General features: G+C 42.4%; 2 protein-coding genes and 1 long non-coding RNA gene across 35 annotated transcripts; 2 read left to right on the top strand and 1 right to left on the bottom strand.

The window, feature by feature from the left end:
* Positions 1-512: 512 nt before the first annotated feature.
* Positions 513-13,019, bottom strand: LOC100830911 (probable cyclic nucleotide-gated ion channel 20, chloroplastic). Of its 6 annotated transcripts, none has more exons than XM_014897390.2 (15): positions 12,851-13,019; positions 12,594-12,670; positions 12,030-12,158; positions 10,891-11,338; positions 10,128-10,310; positions 9,301-9,399; positions 8,875-9,012; positions 7,464-7,712; positions 5,774-6,037; positions 5,430-5,575; positions 3,996-4,139; positions 3,518-3,647; positions 2,988-3,240; positions 1,439-1,601; positions 513-966 (listed from the first exon to the last, which is right to left on the bottom strand). In XM_014897390.2, the coding sequence occupies exons 4-15, from the start codon at positions 11,326-11,328 to the stop codon at positions 825-827; spliced, it is 2,349 nt and encodes a 782-aa protein (XP_014752876.1). In that variant the 5' UTR covers positions 11,329-11,338; positions 12,030-12,158; positions 12,594-12,670; positions 12,851-13,019; the 3' UTR covers positions 513-824. The 6 variants fall into 6 exon arrangements, with proteins under 6 accessions (XP_014752876.1, XP_014752877.1, XP_010227872.1 ...); XM_014897391.2 differs by lacking the exon at positions 12,594-12,670 and adding an exon at positions 11,466-11,514; XM_010229570.3 differs by lacking the exon at positions 12,594-12,670.
* Positions 13,020-14,000: 981 nt separating this feature from the next.
* Positions 14,001-18,475, top strand: LOC100830603. 28 transcript variants are annotated; one of them, XR_002962043.1, is made up of 8 exons: positions 14,029-14,274; positions 14,516-14,835; positions 15,603-15,654; positions 15,837-15,858; positions 16,067-16,140; positions 16,231-16,432; positions 17,116-17,160; positions 18,112-18,475. XR_002962043.1 is itself a non-coding variant. In XM_024457244.1 (4 exons), the coding sequence occupies exons 1-4, from the start codon at positions 14,008-14,010 to the stop codon at positions 18,138-18,140; spliced, it is 393 nt and encodes a 130-aa protein (XP_024313012.1). In that variant the 5' UTR covers positions 14,001-14,007; the 3' UTR covers positions 18,141-18,475. The 28 variants fall into 28 exon arrangements, 1 of the variants encoding a protein (XP_024313012.1); XR_002962040.1 differs by having other exon boundaries at positions 14,024-14,274; positions 15,603-15,858; XR_002962042.1 differs by lacking the exon at positions 15,837-15,858 and having other exon boundaries at positions 14,031-14,274.
* Positions 18,476-25,722: 7,247 nt separating this feature from the next.
* Positions 25,723-26,710, top strand: LOC106865808. The gene is made up of 2 exons (XR_001405129.2): positions 25,723-26,110; positions 26,286-26,710. It is a non-coding gene; the product is annotated as an uncharacterized LOC106865808 (long non-coding RNA).
* Positions 26,711-27,259: the final 549 nt, after the last annotated feature.

Raw genomic sequence — 27,259 nt, 5'->3', positions numbered from 1 at the left:
TTGTCACGTCGCCACTCGCTGGCCCGGCCGGGTCTACCAACACTCCCGCCGCATCGTCCATGTGTTACTACCGTGCACCAGCCTAGCTACTTCGCATATATGACTGGGGATCGTCCTAGGCAGGCTCCCAGCGGGTCGGTTGCGTCCAGTCCACGAGTTCCCTTTTTTTAGGGAGTTTTCACCGTTGGTACGACTGCCAAATTGCCCGTCCGCACCGGCAGTCCGGAGCCGCGGGTGGTTCGGCAGTGAGCGCGCAACACGACTGGGCCGACGTACGTTGTTCGTTTCGCTGGGTGGCTCGGCCTGGCACTGCTCAGATCGGGTCGGTGGATGCTGCCGTAGTGGGCTGGCCCCAATAGCAGGTGTGGATATTTGGTCGGCCTCATGTTGCCGGGTGGCAGCTATGGCTTGCCGGGTTGTGCGAACGGATCTGAGGCCCAGGGCAAATGGAAAATGCGGGGCCCTTACTCACGCATATACTTGAAACTTTTTTACTTGAAACTTTATATGTCTGTAGCAAGTCTGGTAAAATGGGACATTTATACCGTGGCAGTTGTAAGTAACACTTTACAACAGCGGAGCATTTATATCTCGTTATCGTTATCATATACCGGAGTCCAGAGGTGCTCAAAGCAGTGCTGCACTGCTGCTGTGGTAAAATTCGAGATGGTACCAGAAACCTATGGCACCAACATGGAAGTGGTGCCACTGCCATATCAAAGGAGTACATCCTACAGCTTACCTACATATTCAGAAAACTATATATAAGCCGATTGCATATACCAAAGGGCAAAGGGTACCATGAGAGGTCCCTTTGCCGGACCTCACAGCTGTACATTGGAATATAAGCCATACGATGGCTGCTGCGACCTCGACACCTCTGCTCTCTTCAGCCGCCTTTTCCGGTACCTCCAAGCGACCTGGATGCGGCTCGCCGCGATAGTCCTCCAGTATGGTGATTCGTACCTGTTCAAGATGGCCCAAGCATCTCAGTGAACAAAATAAGACGAGGCCACAGGCATGGAGAAGCTTTAACCTAACCCCCCGAGATCCCGACCATACTCAAAACACGATTGTCATGCAGCAGCCTAACTGAACATTTTTCTTGCGACAAACCGAAGCAAGCAACTTAATGAATAGACTGTCACAATGAGCTTCTCTTCTTTCTCGTAGTTACAGGTTGTAATTAATGAATGTTCCTTGCATCAAGTGAAATACGTTGCACTATAGAACATTTTAGTTTCTGTAAAGCAAGCATCCCAGCTATCAAAATCACCTTAAAATTATTTTTAAATACTCTGCAACTTTAGTTGCTCTCTGATTAAAAGGAGCAAACTAAATGAAATTGTGAACCTATTCCAGATCAACAGAAAAATGTAGCAGTGATTAAAATGCAATGGTTTTCAGACCGCATGTAAGAACAGGCAAAATTCCTTACCTAATTGCACCAAGCACCCGAGGATTGCGCAAGAATCTTGAAAATTGAGAAGTTACTTCTTCCAAATCACTTGCCCGTAGCACAAAAGCTTCAACATTTGATACACATCTGACAGTACGTATGGCCACCGGTCGCATGCCATAGACCTTCACCTTCCCACCATCTGACACAGTAGCAGTTTGCATGATGTAATATAGAAAAATACTACTACCTCTGTTCCATAATTCTTGTCAAAATATTACATGTATCTAGACACTTTTTAGGAATAAATACATTCATTTTTGGACAAATTTGAGACAAGAATTATGGAACGGAGGGAGTTCTCTCCGCACTCCTTTGTGAAAGAGTAGAATGAGAAAGCTAATGAATCTTAAACCCATTGATAAAAAGAAAAAAAGAGGATAAAAGTTAGGGAAGAAAAGAGGATAGTTAGGGAATAAAAAGGATTTGGGGATAGAGGGACTTGAACCTGTCGTGGTGGTGTCACGGCAGATGCCATAGGATGGCTTAACTTGGGGCCGATGGACGATGGAGGAACCAGAGAAGGGAGGACGTGAAGGAAAACACGCACAAATTACACAAACACGCACAGATTTACCCAGGTTCGGAGCCCTCTTGTCGAGGTAAGACTCCTACTCCTGCTTTGTTGTATTAGCCGAGATAGACAAGCTCTACAATGGCGCTCGGTGAGCTGTATTCTTGAGTAGGAAGAAGAAGAAGGGAAAACCCTAGATGCCTAAGTGCTCCCTCCCTTCCTACAGAGGGGTGAGGTTCTATTTATAGGCCGCCCATGTCACACTGACATGTGGGCCGAGTCCTAACGTCACCTTCCTTGGACCCCGCCGGGCACGCGGCTTGGTTCCCTCCCGGTGGCACCATAGGGGACAAGACAACTTTACTTTTCCCTGGCACCCTGCAGAAAGTACCGCTATCTCTGCCGACTTCCGTCAGAGATTCTCTTTCGGTGCTTCTCTTGTGCAGTCGCCTGGCACCGGTACGTAAGCGGCGACTGCCTTTTCCATGATAATGATGACGCTGCTTTACCCTCTGCCGCGTGGTCAGGATAAGACCGTTGAGAGATCTCGGCGTGGGCCGAGATTAAGGTGCTTGTCCTTATCCTGCAAGCTCATAAGACAATATGGTCATGCCGGCATACGTCCAGGATGCCGGCTTAGCGTTAGTTTGACTTTACGATGCCGGCATACATAACCATGCCGGCTTTGCCTTCGTTATCTCGGCTAAAGTTGTGTCGTCATGACCCTACCCGGGGTCATCCCCCCGACAGAACCCTCACAACTTATAAAGTTGACAGATTTTCCTTTTACTCGAAATTTCATTGTTGCCAGTATTGGCATGTAGAATGGGACTCTCTTTGTCCTCGTCCGATTAATCCACTTTTTAAAAGATCTCAAGTACTTTGAATTGAAGGATTTGATTACTCAAGATTCAATTAGAATGGATTCACAATAATTCTGAGTAGAATTCAAGCTCAGTCAATCTAAAAGAGAAGGAATGCAAGAGCAGTCAACCAGGGTAGAGATGTCTAGACCTCTAGTCGCTGAAGACTGCTGCTCCAAGTACCAAGTAAGGAGCTCCTCACCACATACATCTCCTTCATGCAGTGGAGACTTGGTCCCATCAGCACTGATGCTTTCCAGTTTACCCCTCACTATAAAGACCATCTTTTCCACAGGGCCACCCTGATAAAGAATGTCGCTTCCTCTAATATACAAGTTCTGCTTTAACTTATCACAGATAGCATCCCAGATTGCACAATCCATCATCAGATTGAATAAGCGGACCTAAAAATAAACACAAATATGTTTGTCAAGATTAAAAATATTATAATCAAAATTCATTTTTGGGAGGGAAGTTCATTTAATTTATAGATCTCATTTATGACATGTAGGATAAAAACTCAAAGTTTAATGCATACATGTGTAGGCTTTTTCATGGCTATCAGCCTATCACAAGCCATGACAAGTTGCATAAGAAAACCAAAATGCATCAATACATTGTCACCTAAATGATAACGGGAAGGGAGGTAGGCATGTGATTTCAAAGATGCTAAAGCCAAACCTTGTCGAGGAACCTAAAAAAATGGCGGCGTATAGCCCTTTGAATATCTTCTGGTAGATTACTCAAAAGCTCTTCTTCATTCACTCCTCTCGTAGCCACCCAACTAAACCTCTCTGCATCTCTAACCCTCCTGCAGATTCATGAAACTTTAAGCACCCTCACCTTCAATCACAAACAGGATTACCACAGTATGCTGTTTTCAACAAAATTTGAGGTTTATTTGACCCTTAATGCAATGGCATGTTTATGCATGATATACAGATAGTGGTTTGAATGTAGCTACATGACTAGACATTTCTACTAAGCTGCCCTAACAAAACTGTTACTCTTTCAAATTTAGTATTGAAAGTGAAAGGCATATAACTGATCAGTATATAATTTGGAGACTGAAGCTTCAGGTATAATTCAAGGCAAAGTAAAAAATAAAGACTTTGGTAACACATCTTATGACGCCTTATGTGATCTTTGGTTCTAGTACCAGTGTTCAAAAGGAAAACATGGAAACAAAGTTGGTTTCTCAGATTTGATTCCTAGGATGCAAAACCTTCTCAAATGTTCTGGCAGTCGCCTGTGGCTCATCCATTGTTCAACATCACGCCTTCTAAGTTGCATTTCCAGTCTCCTGTGGAAAAAAAAACCGTAAGTTCAGAATTGTTTCGGTGCCTAGTGCACCATGATTCATGATCGTGGCAATGCAAATCTTCAATTAGTTTTATTTTCTCTCCAAATTTCACCATGCATATGAATTAAAATACTACCAAGTTATCATTCCAAACAGATGTGTTAGTTTGTATGAGGTTCATGCCCAGGAGCAAAACAACCATGTGCCTAGCGAGCCAGCCAATACTAGGACTTCAGGCCTGGCAAAGCAACCCCATCACAGCCCCATGTATTACTTTTAACATAAACACAATCCAGCCCACTTTACCTTTCACTAGATCATCCAATACTAGTTCAATTTATCATACCTTAAAGGCTTATGCAGTACTCCCTCCTTCCAGCTTTACAAGGCCACATTTGTAAATCTCCGGTACAAAGGCAAAGAGCACGCAATCTAAAAAATATTTTCAATATTTGTTTTGGCCAATAAAAATGGAATCCAAGAGACTTGCAATTAATGCAAATTTGGAATAGCATACAGTCATTGGTTGTACTTATGATGGTTTTGGTAGCCCATGAGTCGGCCAATTTTGGCAATAAAAATGAACTAGAGTTGGTAGTGGGGCATTGGCTTGGCCAAAAAGTTGGCTTTCATCCAAACAAGGACCAAGTCTTGGTCAATGACCAAAATTTTGGTAGGGTAGGGTTTGGCCACCATCCAAACATACCCTTAATGCAGATTTGGAACCCAAAATAGTTGCAATTAAGTGAGACACGTTATAAGAGACAGAAGTTTAAAAGTGGCCTTGTAAATTCTGGAAAGTTCGGATTTGGAACGTGGCCTTATAAACCTGGAAGGAGGAAGTACTACCTCCGTCCAAGAATAGGGGGCGTATTAGATTTCCTTTGACCAATGCTTTGACCACAAATTACTCTACTCCCTCCGGTCGTAATTACTTGTTGAAATATTACATGTATCTAGACACTTTTTGCACATAGATACATCCGTATTTGGGCAAATTTGAGACAAGTAATACCGGTCGGAGGGAGTATTAATATATTATTATATAACATAGATTCATATTCATTATATTCCTACTCAAGGATATTTGCTTATGGTTATGATTTTCATCACATTAGTCATATTCATGAAGTAATTTGTGGTCAAAGGCTTGGCCAACCGAATCCTAATATGCCCCGTATTGTTGGACGGAGGGAGTAATAGATAAGCCATTTAGGCCTATGAATTAGTACGGCAATTGGCAACCATACCAGTACAGTTATATGAACAAACTTGCCATAAACTGCCTACCTTCTTCCAAGAGCTTGGAGAAAGTTCTGCATATGCCCAATAAGTAATGCAAAAAGCAACAACCCCAGTCCAATAATAGCCATAGTGAATATAACTTCCCATGCAAAGTAACTTGGGACCAAATTGCCAGCTAAAGTACTTATTTGCTGCAGTTAAATGATTGAAGATAAGCAAAAATCATATAGTTAGGATAATAAGAGTGGAAAGTTAGAATATCGAAACACAAGTGAACAGCAGTGCTTTGTGTAGCGAAAAGTACGGACTTAGCAAAGAGTTGGAGACTTTGCCTGCTTTCATATACAGGAGGAGACTACTGTGGACCATATTAATTGAGTACATCTTACCTGAAATCCCCAAAATAATGAATATATATAGCGCTTAACGGCAGGTTCTGCAGTTAGCAAAACTGCCTGTTGATAGATCCCATACTTAAAAGAACCATTTGCAGTATCGAAACACTCTACTGAGGCTGAGTCGTTGAACTTGTGGAACCACATGTGCCTCTTTTGTCTGCCCTGCTCAGCAATGCCATTTCCGCAATCTATGAACTCAGCACATGATGTTATGCTCAACCCAACACAGACATTCTGTAGACATTGATTAACCCTCTGCAATAAATGTGATAGAGAAACAAGCTATTATATTTCCTATAATCTCTAGCTTAGGTAACTTTTAAGAGGATTGGGGGAACTGAACTATTAATGGTCAAAGTACAGCACAAGCAAGAAAGTACTAGGATCGCAACCCTTTCAATTATCAAGACGAAATGAAGAAACAAGGCAGAAAATTCAAGAATATAAGCAAGCCCAGAAATTCAGATAACTTCTTTAGTGTATGTGCAAGCATGCCCATCAGCATATATCACAAGCAGTCAAGGGGAGCCTGCATCCGCATTTGAGGAAACCTCATACAATTTCATGATACGATAAAAAAACTCCATTAAACTACAGACCTATTATCCATAAAGTTACTTGAACTTGCAAAATTTGAATGCAAATTCTTCCCTAATATCAAGAACCCAATAATACTAGGTTGCAGTCTTGTGCATATGAACAATAGAAGATTGTGGTTTTCCTTTTTGGTTCTTCATACCAGGGTGGATTTTATTGAAATTTGTATGTTTACATAACTTCATGTTTTACATCCATAAACTTATTCTACACTACCTAGTAGTCTAGGACTCCTCAAAGATGGATAGGAGTACCACTCCTCCATTTAATAGCGCAATTTAGTCGTTTCTCTTTTTTGATGAAGGATAATTGTGTTTGAGTTATCTAATTCCAAACCGATCACCAACAGAGATACTACTGTGATCCCTGTTCCAATCAAGCACATATGCTGCTTTTGTTCCAGTCGGGCACATACAAGCATGGTGTCGCGGTGTCGCCTGTATCATTGTGATTGAACGAATGTCCCCTGCTGCCTCCTCATCTCACTTGAACCGCCACCTCTGCCTTGGCCGTTGCCTGTCAGAGCCGCTGCTCCAATCTGGTCTATGCCTGACAACTTGTCCATGCTGCACGGGACTGCGCTCATACTCAGCGTCCCTCGTGCTCGTCTTGCCTATTGCATCGTCTGTCTCTCTCCATGTTGACGCACTTTGCTCTCCCCAATTTCCGGGTCAGAGGTCACCAAGGCCCTGGCCCCTTGCTACCCTGCATCCATGCAAAAGTCGTCTCCTATACTCCGGTGTAGTAAAATTAGGGTTCCAGAAAATGAGATGAGGGATCGTATCATTTTTTTTTTCAGAGCATCGCACTATTGTGTGAACAGCATGAGCTCATGAAATCATCAAAGTACCCATAAGATTGTGTGGTTCAGATTTCATTTTAACATTAAGACTACAATCTTACTCCTAAACTCGGGTACTCTTATTTTTGAGGTAGTATCCCCTCTTGCTCGTATCGGAGTGCCATCTAATATAATTCATATATATTTATGAATTCATAAAATATTTTTTGTGGCTAGCAAGCATGAAGTATGCATATGGCTACATGCTGGTATTACAGAATTAAGGTACACTAAGAGACTGACCTGTAGCCCAAAGAGGTACCAACATGAACCAACAACATGCCCGGCTAAAACAAACATTAGAAGATTAATTACAAAGTTTGCCCATGCTGATTCAAAAATGAATCCATTGGCAGATTGAACACCAAGCAATGGCACAAATCTGATAATACGTGGGGCATACTGAAGAAGAACTGTGGCACGCAACAAATTCTTTGCGTAATTTGCGCTTGATACCCCCACATACTTAGGGATAACTCGCAATATCATCACCTGCATCAAGGATTCAAGGAGCAAAGTGTCAATTTTTGGCAACAAATATAAGTATGCTCTAAAAAATGTGATTCTCTTGCCAAAAAAAGATATTAATCAATGAGACTGTAAAAGCTCAAGGTTTTTCTAACTTCAACTAGACTAAGTTCCTAAGACACACTTGTATGTACAGCTTGTTGGAATGATCCTCACTTTATTCAAATGGGCCAAAAGCCAACATATGTTCACGTATAAATGTAGGGAGTAAGCAAAGCAGACACTGTACAACAGAATAGCAATCATGCCCATCTTCAGACATATTGCAAGAGCCTCACTAAAGTCACCTAATGTCATGGCTAATACCACCACCAAGACCGTACCTTTACCAAAGCTTTCCTTCCAATGAGATGGTCAACAGTAACATCCGAGATTGCCGTACTCACTACCAACACCACCATGATCACCACCTACAAGCTAACCTCTACCGGAATCAGGTCATCCATCTCACTAACACATCACTAGACTTGGCCTCCACCACCTCTATCCTCTGATCACCTTAACGTCCACCTCTCTGAAGTCCCAACAGCACCAGACATCTCTAGTAGCGCTACCCACACAACCCACACAACCACCATAAACACCTTCATATCCACCAAGATCACAATCGAGCTGACCACTGCAAGCACCTCCAAGCCTGCCACCTTCACCATCACCACCGTTCCCTTATTCCAGGGTCTATCTACAATCCCTGAACATCCATGAACACCACCATCAACACACAGAAACTGTCAACCACCACAGATCGCACGAAACAACATACTGCTGGCTCTAATACACATGCTCCCGTTATTTATAGTGCTTAGGATTGCAACTGGACTCCAATGCTGACTCTGATTAGGGATGCAAACGGGATCCCATGAAATTCCCGCTTCTAGTTCAATTCTCAAATCTCCTATTGCATCCCTAACTCTGATTAGACTATGGACTGAGGCTCTTATTAGACCCTAATACTAATTCCTTAACAAAACTAAAGAATGTTAAAAGAGCGTGAAGAATGGAATATATTGCTGGAAATGATGGAAAATTATTTTATTTTCAGAAGCAAAATAAATATTCTGGTGACATTATTCAAAAAGTAACTTCAGTTTGCAATATGTATTCAAGTGAACAATGCACACAGTACCTGAGGGAGTGGAAGCACAACGAATAAGTCGAATGCAAGAAACCCACGAAGATAGCGCATAGCAATTTTTTTAGGCTCGTCAACTAAATCTCCAGTTCCCACTACTCTGGACTCTGGAGCTACATAGGCCAGCCTAAACTGCAAAAGAAATTCATCCCATTTATAAATTTGAAGCCTAGCAAAATGCATTGTCCTCAATGGAATGTATTCACAAATAAAATGCATGGCAAACACATACCCAGTGGAATGTACTCATAAATAAAGCCTAGCAAACACTTACAAACATGTCAAACTTCCAAAAGGTGACAATTTCCATGGCCTGATACCTATTTATGAAAATCCTTTTCTTGAAATGCAGAAGAGCTGCATATTCGTTTCGTACAAAAGGAAAGAACAAATAGAACGAATTATGTGACAATACACCACCTGAAGAAGCATGTGAAGAAGATAAATGACATCAGTCACAGTTCTTGCGACAGCTAATGCTCTCGCAAAATTCCAGTTGAACACTATGCACTTGTTATCCTGCACCACAAAAAATAAACACGCACAATTATAGATAATTTGTAGAAGAATATACAGTTCAGAATTTATAAGGCGACAAATTTGCTGTACGCATGATACAAGGTATTTACTGTGATCAGAAATTCAATATGTGGCCAGTAAATCCCTTGTAGTGAAAAGAACCAATGAGAATAAGTTGCAGGATTTTAGACAAGCAAAAAATGACTAGAAGGACAAAGACAAGATTTAAATAAAACCACATTGTTTCATTTATCAAGTACTTTCAATAATATATACAGCTGACATGAATTCTTGTGGTTGCTGGTTCGGCACTAGCTCACTAGCCCAGATTGCAGTCTTAATCTATATCACATAAGCTAATAATATTGGGCGTAATATGGCGGTTGTCTCCAGCCATCCATGACCTAAAACAAGGTTGCACGGGCTCACCTGCCAATGATATAAAAGCTGTAATGGCTGGTGTTGTCATGTGGTTTACTGGTTTTTGATTTATTTGAGTCAAATACTAGGTCCACCTAACAGGAAAAATAGCATCTGAACATTGCGCCAAACTTTGCTAAAGCTTAGAGCCTGGGACCCAACTTAGAAGTTAGAAGCGAAGTGACTTCTAAACAGTGTGGATATACCCTAGAGCCCCAGCGGATGTTAAAAGAGCTTGGAGAAATGGATGAACATCTAAAGTGACAGCTCCAATCCATTTCTTTTCACAGTTGATGATGTAACCTTACCTTATCCACGGACAATAGGAAGAAAAACAGAGGGTCGGTGAAAATGGCAAGCAAGCATGATATCACAAAAAACTGGTTCCATCGATGAACAGCCTTAGCATGTGGATTCACAACTGGGATATATGAAAGGGAACGCCCAATTTTTGTCCTCCATCCACCAAAACCATACAGAATTTTGTGAAACTTCAAAAAAAGAAAATATATTTAAGCCACTTTCATCAATTGATGAAGAAACACAGCTAAAAGAACAAATTTAAGTAAGAAAAAAAAATGCAACAAATGCCCATGAATATGCAGCAGATACCACTTCAAAAAATAAACATTGTGTGTGCAAAAGAATTTACGGTTCAAGGGTTTGTGATGTAAAACAAAATCTAGAGTTAATTAACTCTACAGAAATTTGTGTACTACAATTGAACATACCTTGCATCCTTCAAAAAAAATCTTAAACAAAGCAAACAAGTCATCTGAGACTAGATGCCAAATATTTTGGTAGAACTATATAGCAAAACCATCGGGACCCAACAGCCTTATTCAAAACAAAAGGAGCTCCCAGCTTATCCCTATGGAGTTAGCCAGCAAGTGTGTGCAAAACTCTGTGAATCTTGGGAACCTAGGAGTTGTTCGTTATCTTTTGATAATGGAATCTGGTCCATAGGGATCGTTGGAAAAAAGATTATCTCTACCTATGGAGACAATCAAGGAAACAAGGTAAAGGAATGACCAGGCCAATAGAAAGATTACTGTTCATTGAAGATATCACCTTATTATCAAAAGGAGCTGAAGTTCTCTGGAAATGCCTTTTGTTTTTACAGGCAGGAGGGCAATGTACACAATCAGGATCATCACACTGTCCCAGAGGTCCAGACATCATCAAGTGTTCATTCTTTGGTGCATGCCTACCATCACAATAGTCACTCGTTCCAATATCTGCGGGCATGACAGCATTTGTCTTCTTTCCTTGCTTACCCTGGAAAGGCCACGATATCTTGTCTGGCACATCTCTGCTTCCTGATGGAATGCCCATGGATGCAAATTGAGTTGGTCTCCGAACGAACAGAGGACCAGTATGGGATATGAACGAGTCTTCATATGTACCATCTCTGACTGGTATACACATTGATGAACTTCTAGCAGGAAGTCTCTGTAACTCCAAAGCTCTTTGGAGCATAGGGACATCATCTTTCTCCTCACCGGACATGTTTTTAGTGCTGCAGGCAACATCTCCCATATTAGGGGACAGCAGGACCCATGTTGCGGTAGACAAGTAAATTATGCTATGGTACAAGTGCACAGAGTACAATATACTGATTGACAAGATTTATAGCAATAGCATACTTTTAGTGTGTTTGTTGCTCTATTACTGCGAGTCCATGATGCTGTAAAGCTTCCCAACAAAATAAAGGTTGTTAATCTCGTATCTAAGATAGTACATACTTTCTTTAAAAAACATACAAACATATCACTCTTGAACACACAAAACAGCGTGTCATTTACATCAGGAGAAATGCTAAGATAGCATCGAACAAGCTGTACAACGAACACAAAGCCGCTCACCTCGGCAATCAAAAAAGAAGAAGAAAAAAAGAACCTAGAGACCTGGACCTAGAACTGCATGATAAAAAACATATCACACTCTTAAAACTGTGTACATACTGTGTAATTACGACATACATTAAAGCTCAAATGAAATTCTGTTTTACTAAATTTACTAGAAGTAAAAAATCTCTCACAAACTATGCTGCAAACATAGACTTCATTGATTGTTATGCAAATAAAGATAACAGTAGGAAGATCGAAGCACATATTCAGTGATGGTATCCAAAGTATTTCAACAATACTAATCAATCATTCAAGCCTGCTGGAAAATCCTGCAAAAATGGCAAAATGAGGCACAAGTACCTTCTAGGATATGCAACAACCACCGCAGTCAGCCAACCATCAATCCAGCACGAAGCCTTCTGGATCTTTATCACTCCAGAAGCCCTCAGTTCACAGAACTAACCCGGATTCCCGGAATGACAAGGGCAACTGCAATTAGAACCACAGCACAGACTATTAATAGAAGGGGAGTCATGTTGGAGAATAACAAATTTTTCCTTAAGAAAATGTCGGAGAGCCATTCAGGCAAATCAACAGCAAGTACTACGAAACTTCTCCGCAGGTCAGTACTCAGCAAGTCAGCAGTCGCGTGGTTCGACAGTTTGACTATGAATTGAAGTTGAAATGCCTATAGAAACTAGCAGCGCTAACCGTTAAGAAACCCATCACAAATGAACGGAATAAAAAAAACTAGAAAAATGCACAGCAGAAATTAGTATACTAAACTCATCCGGTGAAAATCTAGAGGAGAAAAAAATGCGTGAACGTTTTGCTGGAGAAAACACGTAATTGGTTCAGAAAAACTACTGTAAGAAACTAGTCCGAAATTCCAGTTGTCAAAAAAACTAGTCCGAAATTACAAACCCTTGACGGTTCCTCTAGCTGATGAATCCACCCAAAAATTCGAAACGGTTGCGTGCCGAACCTCCTCAAATCCCTATCTGCTAAAGCATCACGAAATCCCCAAAAACATTTCAGTGAGCAGAGATCGGACCTATTCAAATGCGGGAGAAAAGAAACAAAATAATCGCCCCTCCGACTCATGTAGCCAGAAGCTTCAACTCGTGCGCGCGGCGCAGAAACCCTCTGAATAAAAGGCGGCGAGGAGAAATATGCATCACCTGGTGGGCCCGCCGTGGTACCACGGCGAGGGGGGTGAGAGTTCTTCGCTGTGCCGTAGGAGCTCGCTGGCCTCACGTTCTCTGTTTGGCGCCGGCGAGGAGAAAGCGAGTGGAAGGAAGACTAGAGACTTGACTAGTCCGTTGGGCGTTGGACTCGAGCGAGGACAGTTGGCTTTCTGCAATTTGAGCCAGGGCCGAGAGGGGATAAATTTGTTTTCCCCTATTCTACATTTTCTACCCACACCGCAAGCAAGCATACAGTTTGTGTAGAGAACACAGCTTCGGAACAATCGGGTTTTGTTTTTCCTGCGAAACAAGAAAATACTGATAAAGGCCTTTCAAAGTTCAGATAAAAAAGGCATTTCAAAGTTTTCAGAAATTATGAAATATTTACTGATAAAGGCCTTCAAAGTTCGGCTAAAAAAGGGCATTTCAAAGTTTTCAGAAATTATGAAATATTTACTGATAAAGGCCTTTCAAAGTTAAGCTAAAAAAAGGTATTTCAAAGTTTTCAGAAATTATGAAATATTTGTCAATATACTTTATCTAAATAAAGTTTCATTCTATAATATGACTGCCTCTGGCCTAAAAAAGAGTTAAGTGAATACTCGCTCCATTTCAAAATAAAAGCTTTATTCAGTGAAATCTGAAAACTTTTAATCCTAACTATTAGATCTTAAATGAAAAGATGAGATGAAAGGTGTAACCTTCCATGATATACGTGAGTTTTCTTTCACCTTTGGTCTCATCTATTTATTTGAGGTCTAACACGTAGGATTGAAAATTTTCAATTTTTTACCGAGGTTTTCACATAATATGTCGTCAAGAAATTAGCCCCTAACATAAAAGAAAAACTAATATCGTATCTTTAGCTTGTGAATAACTTTAATTTTATTTGATTGGACAAGATTAGAGAACATGCTGTGCACATGTGCCAGGATGCCGAGGGCTACAACTGACAAGAACTGTGGTTAGATTAGGCCGGGACTTAGTCAAGGTCAACCATGGGTCTTCGATCTAAATGTTCTTAATTTCTGCAAAAGCAAAGCACAGAGAGGCATTGCCCTTTTTCCAGATCATATATTCGAATCATTACACTTTCTACCGCACAGTGCGATCTAAATCTTTACCACTATGAAAGGGCGAAGAAGTCCCCCATGCGACCGATCGGCCACGTCGACGCATTTGCTTTTTCTCCGTTTCAGCGTGGGCTGTGGGGCTGGTTGGGCCGTTGGGCTTCTTTTGTTGCGCTGGGGTGTGTTCTAGAATCCTCCCGAAACGGCCGACCCCTGCCGATCGCTCTCGTCGCCATAGCTTTTCGGTCTGCTGTCCCGTGGCCGCGTACGGGACTGGTTCGTCGATTTCCCCTCCGGCATCGCTTGTGGATACTCCATGTATCCTCTGCTCGCCGGTGTGGTTGTCAGGTTAGCCTTATTTTCCAAGCATGGTTTTTAGTTTTCTTTCGGTTTGTTGAGAGGCTGCGTCTGTTGCTGATGAGTTTCCGTGGATGGGTTCGCGGGGTTGCTTGTGAGCGGAGGATTTTCGTTCGTCGAGTTTAAGCATCGAGCGGCGGCTAAAAAGATTTTGTACTAATTTTAGTGCTGTATTTTGAGAATTTCTTGGACCTAGATGATGTGGAACAAATAATCATATGTCCTGTTGTAGGGTTAATTCATAGAAGATTGTCTTTTGCCTCGGCGCCTGGAATTCCTTTCATGGGGCTGACGATTTTGGTTGTACTTCTCTTTGCAAAGCTTCCTCTGCACTTCTAGAAATTTTGGGAAGTTTTCAGTTCTAATTCTTGGTTATTCCTCTTTGGATTGCCCCTCTTTATCTCATGCTTCTTCATCAATGTGCTGGTGGCTGGTGCTGCAGGGCAGTCCATGTATTGGGGAGACGGTTTGGATGTTGTGAGAGTGCTGCCTCCGTTTGCTGGTTGTTGGGCTGCTTCCTGCTCCTTGCTGCTTTTTTGAAAGATTCCATAGGTATAATCAGTGGCGGAGCCAGCCGGCTTATTAACCCTGGGCAAATTCTTCACGTGGCCGCTTTAATTGATTTTTGTCCAACTAAATCAGCCTAAAATCACTTAATCGACACTAATTGATAGTGTATTTCACCGGCTGGAGCCTGGGCAATTGCCCTAGCTTTTTTTTTTTTTGCGGGTGTGGCAATTGCCCTAGCTGGCCGGGCGGTGGCTCCGCCGGTGGGTATAATTCACTTTTTGTATGATAGTGACAATATCCAGTTTGCTTAGTGAGGCTATATTTGTTGACTTCTGCAGGACGTATTTAGTTTATTTAATCTGTAATTTCCATAGCATTCTTCGTATTTAGGTGATTGCTTCATCTGCTGTTCATGAGGTGCATGTAATCGTTGTTGCCTTGCCTATTATTACCCTGCATCTGCAGTCCCCATATTTTTGCATCTTCAGTTCCCGTAATATCTTCTCTTCTTTGCTCTATCCATTATTCACCGGTATATTTGTGATTTATTATATGCCTTATTGCCTGGGGATGTGATTTTTTTATGGTGTGTTATACAGATGAGATGAGAAAAGAAGTATGATTGTTCATGCCTGTTAAGTGTTCGAGATTCTTATAAATTTCCTTGCCAATTTTTAGGTTTCTCATTGAACCTAATTTTGTGCTATTCGTTATGTTGATATCATAAGGCAGCACAACAAAGCAGGTGTTGTTGCCCTATACTCCTATCACATCATCTTTGTCCTCAGTGTGCTCTTCTGTGTATGCAGGTCCTGTACATGTCTGATTGCATCGATCGGGAATTGGCTTCCTGTTCTCCAGGTGATTCTTGGGGTGGTGTCTTGGTGATGTTTTGCTGTGGCTGTTCTTTACTGTTGCGTGTCGCTGGGCCATCTGTAGGAGTGGCGCTTGATTGTCCGCTGCTTGGGTGGTTTTGATTTTCTTCTGTTGTTTTCGTTGTCTGATGCATGTGTTTGTTTCTCTGCGATTTTGGCCCCGTCCAGTCCCCTGGAAGCCTGTCTGGAAGTGAGCTTCTTGCTACACCCTTCTCCTCTCCCCTTTATTTTATATTCAGTTCAATCTCAATTCCCCGAACTGTTGTTTCGTGCTTATCTTCGATGGTTGATTAGAGTTTGGGCTGGATGATTTATGTGTCAGGATGTTTGATTCACCAAACTTGATTGGGTGTAGTGACAAATTCAGACTTAATTTGGTTCAATTTTGTTGCGATTAGGTTGCAAGATTGAGATCCATGAAGAACTCTCCTGATATGTATATAGGCTTCACAATTTAGTTATGAACAATAAGGTTGCTGGACTTGGGCGCTGATTCTGCGTGTATTGATCAAATGGTCATGTTGTTTAAACAAAATTACTTCAAAAGCTTATTGTTCTGCAGCTGCGCTCAAAAAATTTGAGGGAAAAGACCATCAATTTCCATCATTTGATTGAAGAGAATCATTTTACAATAAAGGAGATTTGATCCCCCGGAGGGGAGGCGAGCAAAAACCGAAAAGACTCTCTATGGTGCTTCTGTTTTCGTCGGACGTATTTGTTGATTTTGGGATATAGGGTGTTGGTTGCCCGTATCACCGCCGCAGGTATGATCTCTCGCATGTCGTGCCTTCGGGGCTGCCTCTAGGTTTTCACTTTTGCTTGCTGTTTGGGGAGCAATTTTTCCCATGTCACTCTCTGTCTTTTTCCAATATATATTGTTCTACCCATTTACATGGTTTATCAGTCTCAATCATCTTTTCTATCCTCTTTTGCAGGAAAAAAACAAACAATAAAATGAAAGACCAGATATTAGTTTTCGACAGTATTGTTTCAAATTATTATTACTCTGAATACTCTTGAAGGATATGTACCTAAGGGCACTATCAGATTCTGGCAAATCATGTGGCGTTCATTTGTTTGTTTTGAATTAATACAATAAGCTTTACTACACTGACAATGGTTCTTTTTTGGTAGAATTATTTCATAGATAAATTTGCTGATCATTGCGATGCTATGTTTCATAAATACTACTCCCTCCGATCCATAATAAGTGTCATTCACTTAGTACAAAACTTGTACTAAGTACAAAATGGACAACGCTTTTTATGGATCGGAGGGAGTACAATGTATTCCATGATTGGTATCTTTGTAGTAATTTTTCTTGACCTTTGGCCCATTACGACATTGTGTTTTGATATGCGAATTTATTTATTTATTCTTATTGGCATGGAGCCATGGATGCATGGTTAATTGCTAATGCTAAGTTTTAATGGATTTTTGTTTTCAGATATCGGTGGCAGCATTGAAGCAAACATGACGCATTTAATCGAAGGTATCAAGATATTCTAGGCGTTACTTCAGCTCCAAATGTTCGACGTCATACAATTTATATTGATAAGAAGTTTAGTTCCAATTTACCTACAACAATAATACTATGTTACACACCTTTGTCACAGTTTCCATAGCTGAAGCACAGTTTTCTATTGTTGCTGTGAGAACAAAAGTCCATGCCAACATATAATTATATATTTACGTTTTTTGCAACTTTAGTTTAGTGGGAACAATTGGATTAGTTAGGAACTATGTACGGTGGGTTTTAGGCTTAGTTGTTTGATTATTTCCTATCCATGCTGACTGGCCGATCAGAGATGCGTTAATAATTAACGTTGCTCGCTTTTTTGAAGATCGATTCTGCACTTTGTTATTCTCCTGTACCTTATGTAGTCGGTATTTCGTCAAAAGGAGTCTTAGTGCTAGTGTTACACAAACATATTAGTAAAGAATTGTGCCGCATTCGCAGAGTAGTCACATTTAACAGAGTATGCATGTCTAATTTTTCAGGAGAGCAAGTTTTGTTTGGGTCGGCAGATATTTTGTTGCGTTCATTGTATTTCTGTGCTTTATAGGTGATTTGGTTCCATGCTTGAGCGAGGAGAGCTTATTGATGAATGTAGTTGTATATATTGTCACTTCCAAGTAGATACCCTGTTCTATTACATGCGTACAATTGTACAAGTATTATGTATATACTGCTATAGTTCAGATTAGCTATGAATTCAGAATGTCCAACTTATAGAGTTTATGATCTCATTGAAAACAAAAGAATACAATTTAATAGTACATTATTTCCACGATACTTTAGCTAATTTAGTGACATGATTCTTTTTTTGTCACACATCTTTTACTTAGTATACCATGCTAAGAAGATTTCTGCTCCAGTTTATGATAATTCCCGATTTTTAGGCTCTGAAGGATTTTACATTTGTTCTAATTTTATTTGCAGGTTTTTGCCACAAATTTCTGCCACAATGAGCGGGGTGTCATGTACTGGCATCAGTGAAGGGATTGATAAATTTTGCAATCATTCTTGAACTTTAGTCCAGCTGGAGGTGCCCAAGATGCATCCTGGTTTATCTATAATCCAATTTTCATTGTCCAAAAACCTGAGACGTGCAATGAAATGTTGCTATTGGCCAGCATTTGTAATTTGCCAGGTTTGCTGATAGATTTACAAATTGGAAGGTACATAATGTTTGATGTACCATAAGTGGTTCGACTTTCTGAGGGAGACACAAACACAAAAGAAATCATGCAGGGTGTAACCCACCTTGACGATATGACAATTAATGATAATTTTGTTCAGATAACTCTTCCTGGATCCATACACGTTCTGTTTTCAATTTTCTTTGTGAGGTGTTGTGCAATTGTTGCCAGATTTGTTCCACAGTGATAATTGTAGCAGAAACAACTTAACAAAGAAAAATTACGCACGCAAACATCAGGCCATGACAAACGCAGCAGCGAACCGCGGTAGCCCGTCTAGTAACGTATGATTCCTCGCAATAAAGGAGATCAGCACAACTATATGATCAGTAGTCAACCAGGACTAGCATTCAAAGCCCAAATGAGATGAGAACGACGGAAACAACAAGAGGATCGAACTTGTAGAGTCGTAGGGTAGAGTCATCCATCGACAACGATGGAGTCACGGATCAAAAAATGCTAACTTCCAGTGAACTACAAGCTGACCAACCATCTAATTAACTTGTCGCTGTTCTTCTTCTGATACACCGCAATCGCAAGAATTGTTAAGTAAATGCATCTTTACCAAGACAGCAACTAAAGCACAGATTAGATGCTACGGAGTAGAGATTAGATGCTATAATCCGCACAGTACTTCGGCCGGCGCGATTGTAGAGCCCATGGCTGGTATAGATACCTCAATCCAGGATAGTTTAAACTTCCGGTTGCAAGGGATCATCTGATCTGCCTAGCTTAGCTTGCTTATGCATAACTGAACTAAAGTTTCAATACTGCCGAAAGTGCACTGCCTTTAGTTTCTGTATAACAAATTAGGTTCCTACCCCGCTTAATTATTTGGTTGCCAGTGCGCTACACTTAACCGCCATCGGTTACTCTCGAGTCTGGACCATTATATAAAGCTCACTCATATCCATCGTACTCTTGGAGTAAGTGACTAGCTAGCTATACTTCAATCGTTACATTTTCTGTACTTCAGACATGCATACGGAGGCATATGTCGCCACCGGCGACAAGGGCGCCGGCGTGGACAGCAAGAAGCCGCCACGCCACCGCCGGGGTGATGTTCTGAAGCGCATTTTGCGCACCTTTTGCTGTTTCGGCACTTCGGGGAGTGAGTGAGCAACCGTACTTTTATTACTCCTTCCGATCCATATTAATTGTCTCAAATTTGCGCAAATATGAATGTATTTATTGCTAAAAAGCGTCTAGATATATGTAATATTTCGATAACTAATATGGATCGGAGAAAATAATTATCAGCCTGATTCATGTGCGAAGGCATTTTGTCAGCAACAAGAATTAGCCATCTTAATGCCTTTTGATACTTTTGTACTCAAGCACTTGTAAGGGAGATAATATTCTTGATGTTTTCTCTCTTACTAAGAGAGACAATATTCTTGAGGTTTTCTCTGTTAAAGCCGCAACTTTTGTTCGAGTGAATTCTACCGCTTATTTCTTGTTGTGATTCTATGAAGCCTTTTACTCCATTTAAAATGTCTTGTCACATTTACCCTTAAAAAAATACCTTTTTCGTCTATCAACATGTTGGAAAGTACGTAAATGGTTTCTCAACTTTTTCTAGTATACTTTTTGACTCTCAACTATATAAACCGGACTCCAATGGTCCCTCACCTTGTCTAAAGCGGTTTTGGTGTTAAGGTGGCATGGTTTTTCCTCTCAACTTGCCACGTTGGCATGCCATGTTAGCATTAGATTACTTTTTAGCAGCGAGTCTATTTGTTTTGGCTCGAAAACCAAGAAAACCATAGACACCGACGGACACCAACTGTAAATTAGATATAGTAGTCTAGTATATTATAGATATAGATATAGATCATGATCATGCCTCAACGATTAGAATCGTCCATATATCAGATTGGTTTTTTTATAGAATCGTCCATCGCTAGCATATCATCCTTTTCTAAGAATCCGCTAGCTTATCATGCTGACATGTGTATCCAGCCCAGAGCGTACGTCCAGTCCAGCCCAGGGTGTGCGTGTCAACAAGCGGCCAGGCCCAGAAGCCAGATTCGAATGAGTCGAACATGACCAGGTTTTTTCTTGCGAGCCCGACAGTTCAACCCATTCTCTCCTTCCGATGAAATGTGTCCCTGTCTGGCTGTCTCCTACTGGATCGCCTTGTCGATTAGCGCCGTTACATCGATCAGATGGCTCCAATCAAGTCAAGAGTGCGACGGACGTCGAATGGGCAGCGCGGCACGTCTGGCCTGGCCAGAAATTCGTTCCCACGTCTCGATCGATCTGATCCCTCCAAAGTTTCCCCGATGCTGCCGTATGAACGCTCAGTCAAAATCGATCGATAATCACTTGCGCATGTCCGAAAATGAACTACTCCGTGGTACTCCATAGGAAATGCAGTACGTACTAGCATGAAGAGAACTTGTGGCGACCGATGAGACGCAATGCACATATCACACGAGAGGGATGCTGGATGGATTTACAGGGACGTCCGATTTACAGTCGTCCTCGATGCTCTGTAAACACACACAACACAAGGAAACTCCGGCTTGACTCTGTAGTGACTTTCACTTTCTCAGTAACACGTCAGTGCATGCGCACGCTCGCAGGCACACAGACGCGCTTTATCCACGCAAGTTCGATGTTTGTTTGATACTGAATTACTGACATAGTGATACGGGCATCTTTCGGAGTAAATTATATGTTGAAACCTTCTATACATCTCGATCTTATCTGACTCTGTTGACGTAGTTGTCACTTCGAGTAGTACTTGACAGTTGACAGTTGATCAGTTCGGTACGGAAAAGAAAGAAACAAGCCCGGTTTAACGAAAATATATAAATGGAGTTCTTCCGAATCTGGCGGAACATTCCAAGACCTGACAAGACAAAGGGCCGACCTTGAGGAACCCGTCGGCCGTCGCCCTCGCTCGCGAGCCGTGAGTACTTTGTGGTACAGCCCGGCGATTGTCTTGACTGGAAAACGGGAATATTACCATCTACTGCTGCTTCCATATATAATTTTCAATCTTCTTTTCGATACATCCTTGGCTTGGATCAGTTCGTGTATGTTTGCTAAATTAAGTGACCAATCAAGTCTTCCGAGCCGACTCGTTGCTTTCTAACTCGCTCCAGACGGAATCACACATTTGTTTATCCCTACCGATCGGCTAGTTGTTGAATGATGAGTATTTACACAAGGCCAATAAGATTTACCCCTCCATTTCTAAATTTTTGTCGTGGTTTTAGTTCAGGACTAAAACACGACAAAAAATTAGAAAAGGAGCGAGTGTGAGTTAACGATTAGGGCAGGGACGTCACAAGCTAGAACGAAATGTCTAAGGGCATATACAATGGTTGATAAGACTGTCTTATCTTAGGCATTCCACGTCAATTAGAAAAGACAACAAAACATGTTGTACAATGGGTTATCTCTTAGTGTTCTATCTTAGAATTAATGTTTAGATGAATAAAATTAACTAAATAAATTCTAAGAAAAGGTGAAATCTAGTACAATGGTAAATTTGCCTTATCTTTGCCTTATCATTCTTGTAAAGAAATCATCTCTTAATTAAGAGAATGCTTGTGCTTTTTCTTCGTTTCTCTCTCTTTCACATCAGATTTTATCCTATGTGGCATCGCTAAGAGAAGGCTGACGTCAGCCCATTGTACATGCCCTAAAACATCATCTCCCAATGCATGTCTCTTAAACCATGATAAAATTAGCATATAACCTCATCAGTTCATTATATCTTAAACGTGGTCTCTTAGACTCTCTTAAGTTGTAGCATTATCTTAACATTTTTTTGGCGCACCGTGTATTTTACCTAAGATCTTGTGATAAGAGTTGAATCTACAATAAGAGACAACAATGATCTCTCTTTTTAATTATATGATGTAACATTAGATTTTTGGCTATGTGGAAACATAATTAAGACGGCACCAATTAGGAAAGGCCTAACAAGGCCTCACCTCCTCCAACGTGGGAGGGCGCTTCATGGATTGCTCCATACTGCACCTAAATGAAAATTGTTTTATGAAATCTCAAAGAAAGCGCAATGAAACTTTAATGAAAATGGAATGAAATTTGCTTTTTATGAAGCCCGCATAAAACAAGAATGAAATTAGTAATGAAACCTTGATGAATTTTGGCTTTTACAAAACCAGAATAAAGCGGAATGAAACCTTAATAAAATAGGAATGAAACCTTGGTGAAACAATAATGGAACGATGAAGTGGCAAAAGGCGTGTTAGTTGCTTCGAGATTGGTGCAAGAGAAAACAACTTGGAGCAATATAAGAAGGAGCACATCACATGGGAGGAGCATGGCAGCAAGCACAGGGCCTGTGAAGAGGGTGACAAAATAAGTTTTTCCACAAAATCAATCATAATCATTCATATAAAGGGGTCTTTTCACTGATACGGAATTGGTCATCAGTGGTGGGCAGAATTCGAGGTCAATGGCGGTGGACCAGCCCGCCACTGAGCCCGCGCCACTGGAGCTGCAGACCACTGGTGGCCGTCCTCATCATCCTGGCTATGCTCGGTTCACTGAATTATGTTGAATTCTATCAAGTTTGTTCAAATTCTCCTACATGGTCAAAATTTGACACCAAAGTGGCAGAATTAAACAAATTTTGATCAGACCTTAAGATAATTCGAACGAATCAAACATGACCGGGTTTTTTTTCTTGCGAGCCCGAGAGTTCAACCCATTCTCTCCTTCCGATAAAATGTGTCGACTCTGTCTGGATGTCCCCACTTCCTATCCCGCGCGATTACCACACGTCCATACCTGATGATTTTCTCGGGTGCCCGTCCCACACGGCCTCGATCAGCATGACGTACGAACAGCTGCGTAGCGACACACGCGACGACGACGACGACGGGTCATCCGCGACGTCAGTATGTCTACTGGATCGCCTTGTCGTTTAGCGACGACGTTAATCCATTAATTAGCTCCATTGATCGATCAGATCGGCTCCAATCCAAGGAAAGAGAACGACCAACGTCGAACGCGCAGCGCGGCACGTACGGGCTGGCCAGACATTGGCTCAGGTCTCGATCGATCTCCCTCCAAATTAAGCTTCGCCGATGCTGCCGTATGAACGCTGGATCGATAAATACTGTATCACTTTGCGCGCATGTGCATGCGAAAATGGAGTGCTAGGAAATACGGGCGTGAACAGAAGTACTTTTGGTAACTGATGAGAAGCAAACGGACATATCACAACCGGGGTTGTTGGAATGGATGGATTTACAGTGGCCCTCGATGCTCTGTAACACAAGGAAATTCCGGCTGGACTCCGCAGTGACTCGGTAACACGTCAATGCGTACGCGCCACACAATTAAGTTAACGGTGTGGCTGTTTCTCGGGCGCCCGATTTTACTAGAGAAGTTTTAAATCTCTTCGACGTATCCGAACAGTTGGGTCAAGATCTAAAAGTCATCATCACTCTTTTCTCTTCCACTTGCTATCGTTGAATTAAAATCCGACGGTCAAACATGTCGGCTGATTTCTAATTTAAAAACAAGCAACTTCTCAATAGCAAACCTGATGAGAACCAGCAAATTATGTGTTTGTTCGATACGGTCATATATGGGCGTGTCTCAGAATTCAGTTAACCAGCAAATCATATGTTGGAACCTTCTATGTATACGTACATCTCGATCATGCATATCTGACTTTCTGGACGTAGTTGACACTTGACACTTCAATTCAGTACGCAAAAGGAAGAAACGAGCGCAGGTTAACGAGAATATATATATCCCTACATTTCCTCTCGCGGAACGTTCCAGGAACCTGATAAGGCAAAGAGATAAGGGTGGGACGATCGATCGAAGAGATTTTTCTTTGTTTGGGGAAACAGATGAAGACGAGAATTAAACACCGTGCAAGTATAGTACTCGCAGGGGGTTGGTCGACGACCTTCGAGAACACGTCGCGCACTCACTTCCGAGCGCCGTGTGTGCTTTGTGGTAGTACTGCGGTACTGCCCGGCCGGTGATTTTCTTGACCGGAAAACGGGAATACTACCGTCTACCGTCCCTAGCTTGTATCCCTTCGTGTCCGTTTGCTAGATTAAGTGGCTACTCAAGTCACCGAGCCGACTCATTGCTAGTTGCTGACTTGCTGGAGGATTCGTTTCGAAGGAAGAAGAATCCAGGCTTTGCTGTTTGCGCAAAGCCAATAAGAATTTACCGTTTAACGATTAGGCCAGGTACGTCACAAGCGTAAAGGAAATGCCTGACAGGGCCTCGCGTCTTCCCACGTGAGATCAGGCCCTCTTGGATTTATTAATCTGCAGCACAGGGTTCACGCGTGTTTTATCTAAAGCCGTACAGGTTCAGATCGACGTCTGCCTGTCTCTAATGCTTTGCTACAACATCTCAAGAATTCTTCAAAAAAAAAACATCTCAAGAAAAAAAAAAGACTAGCCAGTGCCTGTCGCACAAGTGCACAACCAAACACGGGCCCGTTTGGGAGCCTACGTACACAGTACACTTGACGCGCTTTTCCGAGTGGGCTGCGACTGTGACTGCGGCAAGCAATTCAAGACACACACACACAGCAACCGGCGATTCTAAAAAAAAAAAACACAGCAACCGGCAGGAGCCATCTGGAATTCTGGATATACAGTACTGCAGATATAAAGTACGTGTTCCAAATAAGAATTTACAGATAAGTGATCGATCGATCGATCGGCCTATATTCTTACCGCGTCTGCCGCGAATGAAAGGAACAGGAAGATATGGAGGAAGCAACGCGGAACGAAACGGGACAGATAAAGGAAAACGATCGAATACAATCACGCGCTTGGGTCTCGCAAGATTAGAAGCGGTTAATGTTGTTTTTTCTGAAACGCCCTTTTCTGAAATATAGTTTAAGCAGAGCTTGGACGAATGAAATATAGATCATACTCCGTAGCTAGCTAGCAACGAGCATGTTTAATCATAACAGATCAACACGCATGCGCACGTTGGAACGTCCGACGAGGATTACGGGCCCGTACGTATTTTATTAGGCCCGGCCGGATGTTACCTGCTTTCAGCGGAACCGGTTAATAAACTGTCATACGTACATCCATGTTCCAATTTTTTCTTCTTCTCATGCGGTTTGTAAGTGACATCCCATAGCATTGTTGCACTTGCATGCATGCATGCAACCAAATAAATTGAGCGCGTACGGTGTTTAGGACGGGTGGGGACCGGACCGGACCCGACGCGGTACTGATACGTCTAGAAGCGTAGCATCCCGGCCGGCCCATGCATGCAGTTTCAACGTCATCTCATCCCAGTCCCGGCTCGCCAGATAGAGCTCATCGCGTCCTATAAAGTTGCCGCCAGGCGGCGCAGCCGAGCACCAGCTGCCCCAGAAAACCCACAACCCAGCCGGCCGCTTCGCCTCTCGTCCTCCGGCTCTCTCTCCGCGCGCGCGTCCCACCACCGGAGCCATCCGCACGCGCTCTGGAACTAATGGCGCCGCCCGCGCGCACACAGGCGACCGGATTAGTGACCGCACGACGCGACCCACGAGCTGCCGCTGGGCCGGCGCCGCGGTACGTCCCGAAGAGAGGCCTGGTGCTGAAGCGGGCCTTCAAGGGCCTCTTCTCCTGGCTGCCGCGCCGCAGGCTCTGGGTGTGGCCGTCCCGGCTCGGCCTGATCCGCCGCCGGGCCGCGCGCGCCGGAGGCGGCAAGGGCGCCGCCGCGTCCCGCGGCCTTGGCAGTGCGTGCAACAAAATTAACGCGTGATCTATCAGGTTAGAGCTAATAATTACCTGCACGACGACCCGCCCGGCCGGCCTAGTCGTCGTTTTACTTCAAGTAGAACTAGTTTTCTTGGTCCATTTCTCTTCCGTGGATCTTGACGTGCACATCGGTACGTACCATACTACCATGCGTTGACACTTTTTCATTGTGCTGATTCCATTCCAGGTTGAACCGGTTAAGACTTAAGAAGCTAAGCTCGATCAGGCCGTTGTCAGATCGAGGGTACCGGTGAACTCGGCTAGCTGGATCGAGGTGGTCAACGAGTCAACTTAATTAATTATCGTGGTTCCGAGGGTGTACGGGCCGGGGTGGCCGGGTGCCCGGGTGGTCGATGATCTGCGTGACTGCGTCCCCCTGCCTTGCATGTGTTGGTGTCGTCAGTTCGTCTACTAGTCAACTTATTGTTTCTTCATTGGTTATTATTTCGTTCCTTTGTATTATAACTGGACTGGAAATATAGCTGGGTATGTATGTATGTATGTATGTATGTATGTTGCATATGTACAAGAAGGGCGGTCGATTTTGTTGCGTATGCATGTACGTGTGTGTGACATTTTGGAACAAAAAAATGTGCACGTTGTTGTGAAGAATTTATATATACATGTGTTGATGTCTTCTCAGCTTATTTCTCAAATTACCCTGTCGTAGGGATCCCAGTCAGATGATTAAGCATAACAGAGGGATTTCCCAATATCTCCTATTCAATATGTTTTTTTAGAGATCACGAGTTGACACGTTTTGGGTAGAATTCTTCTTCTTCGCCGGACCTTGAATGAGTCGAGTGACAAAAATCGCACGGATTCTTAACGGATGATAAGATTATTAGTTATATTCCCAGTGTCCTGCAAATGAGGTTTCTTCCCTAGCTAGCAAGTATAGTACCAGGTATATGGTAAATGATTGTTAAGGTCCTTGTTACCCAACTGAAGATGGTCAATTCCTCAAAAATAGAAAAAGAAGAGGGTCTTTAACAAGAGGCCTCCAGTATCCTTTCATCTGATATCGGTATCACAGTCCTTGTCCATGGTCCCGTCCATAGGGTACATTCGGGACAGACTAGCAGACCCAAATATTGCATGGCCAAGAAAAGTCCATTGGCCAGTTGACTGTTTCCATTCCAAAATGAGCCCAAAGTCCAC

Source organism: Brachypodium distachyon, chromosome 1 (assembly GCF_000005505.3).
Source record: "Brachypodium distachyon strain Bd21 chromosome 1, Brachypodium_distachyon_v3.0, whole genome shotgun sequence".
NCBI lineage: Eukaryota > Viridiplantae > Streptophyta > Magnoliopsida > Poales > Poaceae > Brachypodium > Brachypodium distachyon.
This window is presented reverse-complemented; position numbering and strand designations above follow the sequence as displayed.